Source organism: Vipera ursinii, assembly GCF_947247035.1.
Source record: "Vipera ursinii genome assembly, chromosome: 10".
Taxonomy (NCBI): domain Eukaryota; kingdom Metazoa; phylum Chordata; class Lepidosauria; order Squamata; family Viperidae; genus Vipera; species Vipera ursinii.
Window position 1 is genome coordinate 12962952 of NC_139520.1, and position 13942 is coordinate 12976893.

General features: G+C 39.8%; 1 protein-coding gene across 1 annotated transcript in view; it reads left to right on the top strand.

The window, feature by feature from the left end:
* Positions 1 to 13761, top strand: part of BEAN1 (brain expressed associated with NEDD4 1) — a 31143-nt gene extending 17382 nt beyond the window's left edge. The window contains exons 3-5 of the mRNA XM_083370832.1: positions 7136 to 7345; positions 7980 to 8121; positions 12868 to 13761. Of these exons, the coding sequence (XP_083226958.1) occupies positions 7136 to 7345; positions 7980 to 8121; positions 12868 to 13210 (695 nt within the window). The 3' untranslated portion in view covers positions 13211 to 13761. The remainder of the gene's footprint in view (positions 1 to 7135; positions 7346 to 7979; positions 8122 to 12867) is intronic.
* The last annotated feature ends 181 nt before the right edge of the window (positions 13762 to 13942 follow it).

Genomic DNA, 13942 nt, shown 5'->3' on the forward strand with positions numbered 1-13942 from the left:
AATCACTGGCTATTGAAATTTTCTAAGGATCTTCACAGGTATAGCCATTTATTTAGTGACTGTTCAAAGTTAACGAGGGGACTGGAAAAAGTGACTTCTGACCATTTTCACATGACCACTGTAGTATCACCCATGGCCACGTGGTCAAAATTTGGATCCTTTGGCAACTGGCATGTATTTATGACAGTTGCCGCATCCCGGGATCATGTGATCCCCTTTTGCAACCTTCTGACAAGCAAACTCAGTGGGGAAGCTGGATTTCATTTAACAACCGTGTTACTAACTTAACAACTGCAGCAGGGAAGATCGCAAAATGGGGCAAAAATTCACTTTACCACTGCCTTGCTTAGCAGTGGAAATTTTGGAGTCCATTGTGGCCATAAGCCGAGGAGTACCTACATTTTCGTTATTAGAAACGAGAAACAATGACGTAAAAAGGCATTGTGGTTTGCAGAATGCCAGCTTCCTAATGAAGGTGGTGGGTTGCTGTTGTTTTTAAAAATCTTTACACCTTTTTTTTTAAGTGCGATAGGCAGACATCCTGTCAGGTTCCACGAAAAAACTGCAAGGGATGCACGGTACCCACTGACATCATTTTCCAAGACTCTAGGAATAATTGCCTCAGTACAGCCAGTTTGGGTTGTAAGGGCTTTCATGAATAAAAAAAGTAAGGCTGGGAGGAGGATATTGGCAGAACCTCACAATGACAGTATCAACCAGGAAGTGATTTACAAATTACCTCTAGCCTGCTGAATCATTAAAGCCTAACCTAATATCCTGAATTCTTTAATGGATGAAGGAAAGAAAAGGATGAGAAGGGGAGGGGTGGTTTGGGGGTTTTGTTTTTTGGTCTTGCTTTTTAAAGGAAGCTGGTCCCCGCAGCATCTGTTCAGAAAGAACTCCTTGTGCCTATCCATGTAATAATGGATGTGTTTCAAGAGAAGCAAAATCAGGAAGGCATAGTGGTCAAGATCGTTTTATTAGGTGGAAATTCAGAATGATGTGTGCTGATGGATATAAAAGCCACATTTCTAGGGGATAATGTTATTCTAAGGGTAAAATTCTGATTGATTGGGTGCTAGAACTAGTTAGCACAACACGCTAACAAACATGGTTAGCTTTACTGATAAGGTTCCCTGTGTGTATCTATGTGACTTAAGATGTTTCAATACAGGCGGGAGGATTACAATCAGTGAAGTCAGGAACAAAGGGCCTGGTTCATTTTAGTAAGAGTATTCCTCATCTAATAAGATATAAAAGTAAGAGAAAAGACATAATCTGGACCTTGGAGCAAGTAGGTTGGATAGCTTGAGTTATAGAGTTTACAGTTTTTTCTTGTAATTACATCCTTGAATCTCAGGCTGTGAACCTTCTAGTTCAACTGTTAATCAAATGAAATATAATAAGTGCTCCTTTGATTATCATATGCTTCAGTGTCTTCTGCAGGCTCAGAAAATGGAGTAATTCAGTAATCATTATTTAAGTTATCTCTTCCGCCTGGTGTCTCAATAAGTGGTCTCTTCCCCCTGCTGGTCTCCATTTGGGGAGTGGAAAAGCCAATTTGAGCTAAGTATATGAGCCCTAATTTATATGGAGGCAGAAAACTAGTTGAAAGGTTTTGAACAAATGGGCAATCTAATTAGAAGGATTTTAAATCTATAAAGTATTTGTTATTTAAAAGTCATATCATCCAGTATGGCATAAAAGTAAGAGACATAATCAGGACCTTGGAACAAGTAGGTCAGTAGATAGGATGGCTTCTGTTACAGAGTTTATAGCTTTTCTTGTATTTGCGTCCTTGAGTCTCAGGCTGTGAGCCTTTAGTTCAACTATTAGTCAAAATGAAATATAATAGATGCTTCTTTGATTATCGTGTGGTTCCGCATCTTGTGCAGGCTCAGAAAATGGAGTAATTCAGTAATCATTATTTAAGTGCATCATCTTGGTCTGTAGGTGGTCTCTTCCTGCTGATGGTCTCCATTTGGGGAAAGGAAAAGCCAGTTTAAGCTAAGTATATGAGCCCTAATTTATATGGAAGCGGAAAACTAGTTGAAAGGTTTTGAACAAAGGGGAGATTTATTAGAGGGATTTTAAATCTATAGAGTATTTGTTATTTAAAAGGCATGGGTCGTCTCTCAATGAAACATCCAAAACTTTTTTCAGAAGATAATATGTATACAAAGTACACAATAACTTATTAAAGAATAGAGGAAAGCCACCAACATCCAAGCAATAACAAAAACAACATTTTGACTGTGACGACATCAGATGAGAGTTATGGTAATTTTGGATATAGCAGCCAGAAGGAAGAGTGAAATAAGTTAGTTAAATGCAGCAGGTATGAAATTAAGCCAGTTCAGCACCTTGGGCAGTTCTACATTTACCTATAACAGGGGTCTTCAAACTTGGCCCTTTTATGACTTGTGGACTTCAACTCCCAGAATTCCTCAACCAGCGTGCCTGGCTGAGGAATTCTGGGAATTGAAGTCCACAAGTCATAAAAGGGCCAGGTTGGAAGACCACTGACCTATAACCTGCAAGTTAAACCATTCAACATCTCAAAATAAAATAAAGGTTGCATTAACAGAGGGATAGAATCAAGATCACGCGAAGGGTTAATACCACTTTACAATGCCTTGGTCAGGCACTTGGAATACGGCATCCAGTTTTGGTCACCACGATGTAAAAAAGATGTTGAGACTCTAGAAAGGGTGCAGAGAAGAGCAACAAAAATGATAGGGGACTGAAGGCTAAAACATATAAAGAATGGTTGTGGGAATTGGGTATGTCTAGTTTAATGAAAAGAAGGACTGGAGTGACATGAAAGCAATCTTGCAATATCTGCTAGGGAGATATCTGTTACACTTTGAGAGCGGGCAACTAAATTTCATTTTTCATGTGTGCCGTTGTGCCCACAGTAAAATGACAATAAAGATTATCTTATCTATCTTATCTATCACTATTGCCTATTTCACTTTGTGGTCTCTATTCTAGAGATAAAGTCTTCATTCACAGAATTAATGTGACTTCACATTAATGTGACTTCTAGGAGCTGAGTCCCAGCACATCTGGAAGAAGCCAACTTGAGTTATAGCACAGATGCTCTTTGCTATTTTCTTATTTATAAAGAGGCTTGTGGCACAGGAGCTCATTTAAGAAAACTTAATTATCTTAATTTACAGGCCATATCATGCCTCATTTTGTTGTGCTGGCGTCATATCTCCAAATTTGGAAAAATTATGCTGTGACAAATCTGATTTTAGAACAATTCTAAATGTTGCCTATCCTATAATTTGGCATACAGTAAAAGGTCTGTTTTTCTCTGGAAGAAATGATCCCTCTCCCGGTTATTTCAAGAAGAGCCCTAACAGCAGTATTTCCTGGAATGGTCTCCTTTGAACCTCTGTTAATGAGTGTAAAACTTTTTTTTCCCCTTCTCCTGACCATCTGCACCTTGACCACACTTATATTTTCATTAAGCATTCAATTGAAAAGCTGAGGGTGAGAATTGTATTTGAACCAGGAACAGATTGATATAAAGGAAATGCGAAGGCAGATCTCAGAATGATCCTGGCAACAGCAGCAGAGGCAGCAGTTGGGGTCATTAGAACTGTCAGGTTGCATTGAGTCCAGGAAGTATTATAAGCATGTCTGCCAAGCTGGGGCATCATGTTGTAATTTGCTGGTGCTTGTTTATTTAATTATAACTGATGCCCTGCCAGTCCATCCAAGAATGGCATCTGAGACAGCCTGCAGAAAGGTTTACTTTAATACTTTATGATTCAGTTATAACAGGCATAACTCCTCCAGCAAGCAAGCAAGCAAACTTGCTTGCTTGCTTGCTTTTATTCATTCATTCATTCATTCATTCATTCATTTCCATTTCTATAGCTATCCATCTCAATCAATGAGTCGGGGTGGCTTACAATTCCAAATTTCTTTATTGTTGCAACCTTGCTTTCTCCAAACCCAGTCAATATTTTGACCAATGATTAAGTACCGTGGGGTCCCTAAGCACAGCACACTGCTTTCCCTACCTGACTGTTCTTTTTTAGAGATACTTTGAATCTCAAAATTAAACAAAAAGTCAACAGCCTCCAGCATTGTGTTTCTTTTGGCCCAATGCCTCTGGATGTCAGAAAAGTTTCACTGACAAGATCATCATTTGTCTTTATGAACTTAGATGTTGAGTACTTGCCACAGCATTTCTTTTTGAATAGGGGCGTGTGGGTGTGTTGGTGCATATATGCATGCCTTCAACTTTTTGACTCTTGGCAACTGCCTAGTCTCGTCCATGAAGTTTTCTTGGCAGGATTTTCATAGCAGTTTGCCACTGCCTCCTTCCTAGGGCTGAGAGACAGTGACTGGCCCAGTGCTGGCTCTTCGGCTTTGAAACGGAGATGAGCACCAGCCCCTAGAGTTGGAAATGACTAGCACGCATGTGCGGGGGAACCTTTACCTTTTAGACTAATCTTGTTTAAGATAATCGATTAGTAAATCTGTCCTGTTCCTCTCCACTAAGGCCAATTCCTGCCTCACCATGTAGGTTGCTTGGCCAGTCGACCAGTAAAGGAGAGGCATGTCTTTATTTAAAGATGATGAATGAAATAAATACATTTCTTGCCAGATTAGAGTTGGCTTGGTAACATAACCTGTAACAAGAGATGGCTGTATGTATTTATATACATATATTTGAAAGAAGTAGAGCAGGTTGTTTGAAAATTTGGCTGGCTTATATTGAGGCTCATTTATTTTTAGAACAAGTTAAATGCATTAAAGGGAAAAACAGCAGCCACAGTAAGTCAGGATCATGTTTCAGCCTCACAACTATTATCCACTTCCAAGCAACGATGGAAAAATCTATCTTAATTGAATTCGCACACCGTACAAAGAAGTGGTATGGTTGCCGGGTTCCTGGCTTCACATGTACGAACTCACACACCTGTGGTTTGTTCAGCTGACCAGGTGCAGAGTTTAGCACAATGTGAGAAATCGATGCAGTGGTTGTGTTTGGCTGAAAGATTAAGCTATAACATACTATAAAGTGCTGTGTTTATCTTCACGGCTGGTATGAATACAGCTATTGATTTCTAAACCAGAGTTTGTGGATTAGAGGTTGGTACAAATGCAGGTCTTTGTGCATAGCCAATAAGCCTTGATTCGACCAAGCCAATTTGGTCTGCAAAACAAATCCTACCATAATATTTGAATCCAGGCCACTATACTTACTAGGTCATACATAGCTTAGTACGGTATGGGGAGCTAGACCTTGGTTAGGAATACAGATAGGCTTTGACTTACATCCGTTGATTTAGTCACCATGCAAAGTTACAATGGCACTGGAAAAAAGTGACTTAGGACCATTTTTCCTGACCAACCGTTGCAGCATCCTAACCCCACGATCATGTCATCAAAACTCAGACACTTGGCAACTGGCATGTATTTATGACAGTTGCCAGGCTCTCGAGGATTGCGAACACCTTTTGCAACCTTCTGATAAGCAAAGTCAGTGGGGAAGCCAAATTCACTTAACGACCATGGCAAGAGCAGGTTGTAAAATGGGGCAAAACTCGCTTAAACAACTGCCTTGCTTAGCAGTGGAACTTTTGGGCTAGATTGTGGTGGTAAGCCGAGTATACAATCTGCTTCCTCATCCTGTCCCAGTTGATGCTATAGCTGGTGACATGCGTCTCATGCTCGCTTGCCACCCAAGCAATTTCATTCACTCCAGTGGAATTTATCGTGTTGATCAAACAGACTGGCAGTGTGAAGAATAAGAAGCCTGTATGTGTTTACCTGCTAATTTGAAATAGCACATTTACAAGTGGCTGTGACATCTACACGTTGCCCAAAGGCACAAATATCTGAAACAATTTATTCCTTGACCTCTTTTCCTGGCACTTTTCCTTCGCTTCTGACAACCTGGGTATGCAGGTCAGTAGTGATCCAATCTGATTCCTTCTGAGTCTTTAATAAGAATGTCAGTGCACATGGCGGAGGCTGTTATCAGATAGTTGCAGCAAAAAATAAAAGGCAATGTCAGCTAATCGGAAAAGGACAGGCCAGCATTTTGCATTGAAGGAGAAATGGCCACAAATCCTAGAAGATTTGGTTTCTGTTAGCACATTTAATATGCCTGAATGTACCAAACCAATCTTGGTTATTTTTGCCCCAACACTGGAGGTTTTTAAGAAAATGGTATAGGGTTTACTGCTTGAGCAGGGGGTTGAACTAGAAGAGCTTCCAACTCTATTATTGTTATTCCGTCTGAGTATTTTAGTTCACGAACTTGACAACAACAGCATACTATCAGTTGTATATTGAGACTGGGCACTGTATGGATATAGGCACTGAGAAGTCACCAGAGACCCCCTAATTCATGTGTCCGCCTAAACTCTATTGTGGTGGGCTGCAATTTAGCATAATGTCTGAATCCACCTCCATCCACACTGCAGCTTTAATTTTGCATGATGCCCAAAGCCAGCCATTGTGATGTATAAACTTAAGTGTATGACTTAATATGATGTGTGACACTAGCAACTGTCTCTTAGCCTAAAGGGAGCAAATAACTGAGACCACTTCCAGGAGTTGTATGCTTGACAATTAGGCAACTAAAAAAAACTGTAAAGAGAACTCAACCCAAGTCATTATGGGAACCAGGATTTCATTCACGGCCAGATGTTATTGGACTGTAAATCCTACTAATTCTCACCAATATAAGCCTGTGATCAGGGATGGAGAGAATTGCAACAATCCAGCAATAATGTAGTCCTGATGACTGTGTTGACTGAAGCTGATGGGATGTGTTGTCCATTCATGTCAAGTACAGGAAATCAAGGGGGTATGCAGCTCAAATGAATATATAGGTTTGTTGCACACTAAACCTCTCTACAACAATCTGAATTACTAACAAAGTAAATTGGAGGTAGAATAAGAGTCAAAGGAATTCAATGTGGTCTGGACTTAAGATCTCCTGTGAACATGAAGGTACTTGACCCCCTGCCTCAGATTCAACCTAGTCATCTCCTACACTTCACCTATAAACCCCAAAGATTTATCTGGAAATGTACATTTGAAATTGGCTGTTTAGTAAGATCTCTTCAACCGTGACTCTTTCTGTCTCACTGCTACACAGAGACCCACCTGAACCGTAGCAACTTCATCAGCGAGATTACTCACTGCACGGAAACCCGCGGAGGCACTATTATGCTGGATTCGTCCGTGCTTGTGGCTGGTGTAGTCATCGGAGTGGTCCTGTTTCTATCCTGTGTGGCCATCCTGATTGGCAGTCTGCGAAAAAATCAGTGCTTTCGACATCTCCAGCTGTGGAGCGATGCCAACTATAGTAAGAGAGTCTTCTATATATTTTTTCTTCTTTTTTCTCTCTAATAAATAGTACCATTAAAATGAGGTATTCCATGAAGGTAGACCTTGACTTGCAGCCATTTAGCGATCGTTCAAAGTTACAACTGCACTGGAAAAAGTGACTTATGACCAGCTTTCACGCTCACAACCGTTGCAGCAGCCCCATGGTCACATGATCAAAATTCAGACGATTGGCAACGGACTGATATTTATGACGGTTGCAGTGTCCTGGAGTCCTCTGACTCCCTTTTGCAACCTTCTGACAAGCAAAGTCAATGGGGAAGCCAGATTCGTTTTAACAACCATGTTACTAACAGCTGCAGTGTTTGACTTAACAACGGTGACAAGGATGACCATAAAATGGGGCAAAACTCCCTCAGCAACTTAGCCATGGAAATTTGGGGCTCATTTGCAGTCGTAAGTCAAGGACTACCTCTAATACGACATGTAAATACTTCCAACCTTCCTTTCCATAGCCCTCACTTCATCCTAACAGTTGCATTCCTGGATACATCCTAACCATTTGTGATTTAGAATTTCCAAGGTTCTGTGTCTCCAACTTTTGTTTAGTCCACCTTTTGGAATGGTGCTAGTATTACTTTTCTTTTGCCCAGCTCCAGACTGTTTTTCTTATGGTGGTTCTGTTGGAGAGCTAAGATCCAACTGTGCTGAGGAATTCCCACCAACATTTTACTTCAGCTCTTACATGGAGACACTTTCCCAGGCCAACATCATACACTCGGACTCGCCACCAAGGTAAATTTCTTTTGTATTTATAATACTTTTTTAAAAGGTTGAAAAAGGCAAAGGTTTACTTCAAGAGTGTCAAAGTCGCAACGTCACATGACGTGTCACGGCATATCACAACTTTTTTTCCATTGCCAGCAATGGAGTTGGTGCAATTTCGGCATGACACATCTGGCTCGTGGGCCGGCGGTTTGAAACCCCTGGTTTACCCTATCCGGTCACATCTAATTCTACTGGGTGATGCTTATCTTTATTTCCTAGTTGAGGGAGCCAGGGTTGTCCAAAGACATTTCCATAGTCCCGTGGCCAGCATGGTTATATGCTGAGGCACATGAAACACTGTTGCCTCCCCACTAAAGTGGTATCAGTTTAATCCACTTGCATTTGCATGCTTTCGAACTGCTAAGTTCCCATTAATTGCTGATGATCCATTTAACGACTCTTAACTCTTAAATTCCTGTGTAAAGTTTGTTTAAAGATTACTCAGAGCTGACAATGGATATTAACTCAATTTGCAAATCCCATTTTAACTTGAGTTACTTAATCAAGCAATGTTCTGGGTTCCCACAGTACACTGAATTACCAATTAGCCAAATCATAGATTCACACAACTATGCTACTGAAAAGGATCCACGGGAAGATAAAACTTAATCCATATTAGTAAGCTGTACAAAAGCAGTTATTTGATATTTGACTGAAGTTGTGAATGGTATTAGATGGAATTATTAGGGGTCATTGCAAAAGTCAACTGAAGCTTCTTGATTCAAGGAATTACATAGGAATAGCCATATATTAAAACCATTGACCCATCTATCTCAAGTGCCTTTTGGTCTCTGGACTCTTTTTGTTGTTGTTGCGTCCCTTCCCTGAACAACTTCACCAAAAATTGTAACAAGTAGTCCAAGAATCAACAGCTTAATTTCCTACCAATTTCCAGATACAACACAAAGAAACATGAAAAAACCTTGAAACTTTATTGTAAGTTGCCAAGTCATCTACTACTACTAGATGACTATACTAATCAAAATAATACATTGTATGTGTATGCATACTTTATCTACGAGTTTGATGACTTCTTGTGATCAGTCCGTGTTTCTGAGCTTCTAAGACACAAAAGACCATCAGCCTGTCAGAGATGGGGAGTGTAATCACAGTCAGAGAAAAACAATTTGCAAACCCTGTTTCCAAAACAAGAAATTGATAGACATCTGATTTCTCGTTTATAAAAGAGGGTCCTTTTGCAGCACAAGCATAAGAACAAATCCCTAAGTGATTGCAAGAAGATTCCATAAATAGGGATTGATTGTGCAAAACCACAACATTGGAAATAGAGCTGAGATATTGGGTAGATTTGTCATTGTGTATTTGTGTAACATTTTTATTAGCCAGGTATAATATGGTATGTCAGTATCCACCAATAGATGATTGGATGGCCATTTTGGATATGATGGGTATGATATTCCTTCATTACAGCTTTCTAACTTCTAACTTCCCTTCAGTTAAATCAATCAGTCTGTCTATCTGTCTATCTATCCTATGTATCATATCTATCTATCCTATGTATCGTATCATATCTACCATCTATCATCTATCAATCTATCTATCTATCCTATGTATATTTATCTACCTATCATATCTATCTATCCTATGTATCATATCTATCTATCTATCTATCTATCCTATGTATCGTATCGTATCTATCATCTATCATCTATCTATGTATCTATCCTATGTATCATATTTATCTACCTATCCTATCTATCTATCTATCTATCTATCTATCTATCTATCTATCTCTATCTATCTATCTATCTATCTATCTATCTATCTATCTATCTATCTATCTATCCTCTACTTGGATTCTGCAGCTTGAAGTCTGGCAGAAGGAGCTTGGTCAGCCCTCCTTTCCCTTCATATTCCCTAGTGTAGGAAGCAAGGGGGCCTTGTCTCTTCTCCAGTCCTTTTTATTTAAGCAGTACATTCCAGTAATTTGCAGAGTCTACAATGCTCTGTTCTCAAGGGGTGAAACATACAGATTTTCTCCCACTAACTTAATTACAGGAAGCAAATTCAACTCCTGGCAAGAGGCCCAATAAATCAGCGCTTTTTGCAACCTTTTCATTCTCTTCCTGCAGCCTAAGTGGGAAGCTGGCCATCTGCTTAACTGATAAGAGTATCTAGGAAGTACAGCTTTTTACAGCTTTTGTTTCTACCAGCTAGCCTTCTTCTAAGTCCTCCAGGCCAGGTTGCCAATTGCCAGCTCCAGTAATCCTCCAGGTTTCACCCTTTCTCTCACCTCTTCTCCCAAGCCTCCTCCTTCTTTCCTTCCCCCATTCATTGTAGGGTAGTGATGATTCCTCAGTTTTGCATCCACCATTTTCCTCTTCCAGTTGCCAAGCTTTCCGTGTTTTGCTCCTGAAAGTTTAGCATCTCCATTTCGTTGCAGTGTTCCCCCCCCCCTCTGTAACAGATCCAAGGGCAGTGAACTGAACACCTTGACATATTACAGTTCTCTAGTTCTTCAAACTGGACTTCTTCAAACCAGCTGTAGATCTTGGGAGATAAAAAAAAACTGCTCTGTGGTGGGAGATTGAATTAAGACCCCCAGTTCTCTACAATTCTCCCTCTGCATTTACTTCGGTATCCCACATGCTGAGTTACATGCTGATCCTACATGATGTCAATTTGGAAGTAAACCGTACTGAGTTCCAAGAGGCTTGCCCCAAGGTTATTAGGTACAAAACTATATGGACGAATGAATTACAATGACCCCTTTACGGCATGCAGAAGTCTGAAGGAGGCTTCCTATGATAGATGTCGGGCTGTTTCTTTTCCTCTGTGTTCCCACATTAGGATAGCAAATGTTCTCATTTGTTTTGCTCTGTAATAGCCCCAAGTTAAGGGGTGTGAAAAATGAAGTTTGTAGAATATAGTCAAAAATCAGTATAAAGAATAACTGAGGACAAACAACTTTTCACATTCTAATGTTGCGTTCTGAATAATATATTATTACACTGTTTTGCTCCTTTCCAGAGGGTTAAAGGTGGCCAACAATCATAAAATACAAAAATACAACTCTTAGGCACATTTCACACAAGAAATTATAAAACCACCTTTTTCAACTTTAAGATGTGAGGACTTCAACCCCCAGAATTCCCCCAGCCAGTTAGGTTTAATGGGGTTCTAAAAGAATCGCTTTCAGACAGACCTCTGTTGCATCTGAGATTTTTGATGGCCTTGTTGGGGTTTTTTCGCTCCGCTGAACCATGATCAGTACTTGAAATGGAATTGAATGTAATGTGGAAGATGGGAGCATATGTAGATTTGAGTCCTTCGAGAGAAGGGCGGTATATAAATAAAATTATTATTATTATTATTATTTTTAAATTATGTTTCGTCCAGAATGAAATACAAATTGCCAACGCTTGCCCAGAGCCATACACAATCCCAGTAAAGTTTGTATCAGGTGAAAGAGGCTTTCAGGAATTCTGAGTTTAGCGTCCCCTATCATCTGGAAGGCAGCAGTTTGGGAAAAGGGCATAGAGGTCAAACAAGGTAGCCATTACAGCTGAACACAACATCAGCACCTGAGACCGAATCTTCTGGGAATCAATTAACTTGCTCTCCTAACCAATAAAGTGAAGCCGGATCCCATTTTTGGTGGGTGGTTGTTCTTCGTTTAAAATTTTGAAGGCTATACAGGGCAGAAAAGCTATTTATATACAATTCTAATTAGGACATTCATTTATGAAAGATGCCTTCGGGACATTGATAACTTAATTGCTTGGATGTACGAGCTACAGAAATCTCATTTGCAACTAAATGTGATTATCTCTCTAAATGTTTCCCTAATCGGTTCTTATACGAGTCTAGAGATTTCATTTGGGAATATTCTGCTTTCTTTTTCTTCCTGTTTTCCTTAATCGGGATTCTGCCAAAGCATTCAGATGGAACCACTCTAGTCTATTTTTTCTTGAAAGGGTAAATCAAAAGTAATGTCCATAAATATCCTTCTTCTCTTAATGGATTTCCTGGGGACCCAAATTCACTGGAAACATGTCAGATCTATTTTAGAGTTAGTATTTTAGAAAGAGCAGATACAGAGGGTTTTTTAAAAAAAAAAATAAGCAGACAGACTCTATTTGGCTACCCTGTGTAAAGACTCAGAACTTGTTTATTTATCTGTGTATTTATTTAGTAAACATATATAGATCAACCATTTCCTCTGGGTGGCTCACAATTAAAATAGAATAAAAACAGAGGTAAAAACAAAAAAAATAGACAAGAAGACTTACAACCACAAAATAGCAAAGCTGTTTATTTATTAGGAATAAAGGAGAATATTTGTAGCTCAGGGTTGAAATGAGGGGTCCTTGGTGCTCTCTGAGCTTGGTTGTTTTCTAGCAAACATTTTATTACTAAACTAGGTAACATCGTCAGTGCTCAATCTATTTATTATTTCCATTATTATAATTAATGCTCGATGGGGTCTGCCTTTAATTTGCAGCCCTCAGTTCTTTACATTAAGCATGGCAACTTCCTTTAAAGTTTCCTGTTCCTTGAAAAAAGAGTTTCCAGTTCAGGAAAGAATTGGTTTTGTAGTGTAAAACGTATTTAAATTTTGGCTTTACCTGCTGTATCAGTTGATTTCAATTCTGTTATCTCTTACTTCCCTTCCGAATGGATGTCTGTATGCTGTTGTTTTGAATGGATGGATTGGCCCAAGAACTATACAGTGGCTGTGCTGTCTTTCAGGTACGATGAGTGTGTTGGGCCTGGAGCAGCCCAAATCTATCTTCCAACAGAAGATCCTCCACCTTATTCTCTAATAGACCCTTGTCAGCAGAATGATGTGTCTATCAACAACCCCTTGGAAGAAAGGGGATCTACCAGTACAACAATGGGAAGGGATTCTGAAGGTTCGGTTAGGATACAGGACCGGCATCAACCTTCTGCAGCCTTGTCATCATCCTTGCCAACAGACTCCGCTCCTCCGTATGAGGCTGTCGTGTGTGAACAGAATGTTCCACAAGTCTCACTAACTCTGTTGAAAGGTTCAGCGGACTACCATCGGACACTTTTCAACAGAATAGCATGAACTGATTACATTGTGGGGACACCAGAAGGAAACCTTCAAGGCGAAGAGAGGATGATCACATGGAAAGATGAACTGATCACTCACCCACCTTTTCTCTTTTTCTACTTCGAACAGGGCTACTTTGAACTGGGCTGTTTTTGGAGATACGGGTTTTGTTTTCTTTCTTTAGTAGAACATCTTTTGAAAGGCTGGCCTATCTATGTCTTTTGCACTGCTGCTTCTCCCCCTTTAAAAAATGTAAAACATTAAAAGCAATGCTAGAGAAAATGAACATCTCCGAAACATTTTAAAATGCCTCAAATGCTCAACCAGAGGCACATAAAACTTAACAATTCTTGTTGGACCTTCCCTGATTTGGGAGGAAAAGTTGTCCAGTGTCAGCTTCAGTGAGATGGGCAACTATATAAATCTGATTAATAAATAAAATGCATTTTTTTAAAAAAAAAAGTACAACCAATATTTTAAGCACTCCTTGTAAGTGGTAGATATAAATTACAGAGGGATACTTTATAAGGAAAATGTGGGCAAGGTTTTAGAAAACACACTAGGCTAAAATGTGGGCTGGCAAGTTTGCACCTTAGTGTGGCCTGGGAAAATAGCCATCCAGAAGCCAACCTGTCTGGCTATCAACACGACCTACCTCGCAGGAGAGTTGGGAAGCTAATAAAAGAAGGAGAATGCCATCCATGTTGCTCTGAGGTCTATGGGGTAAGTTCACAATGACCATGATGA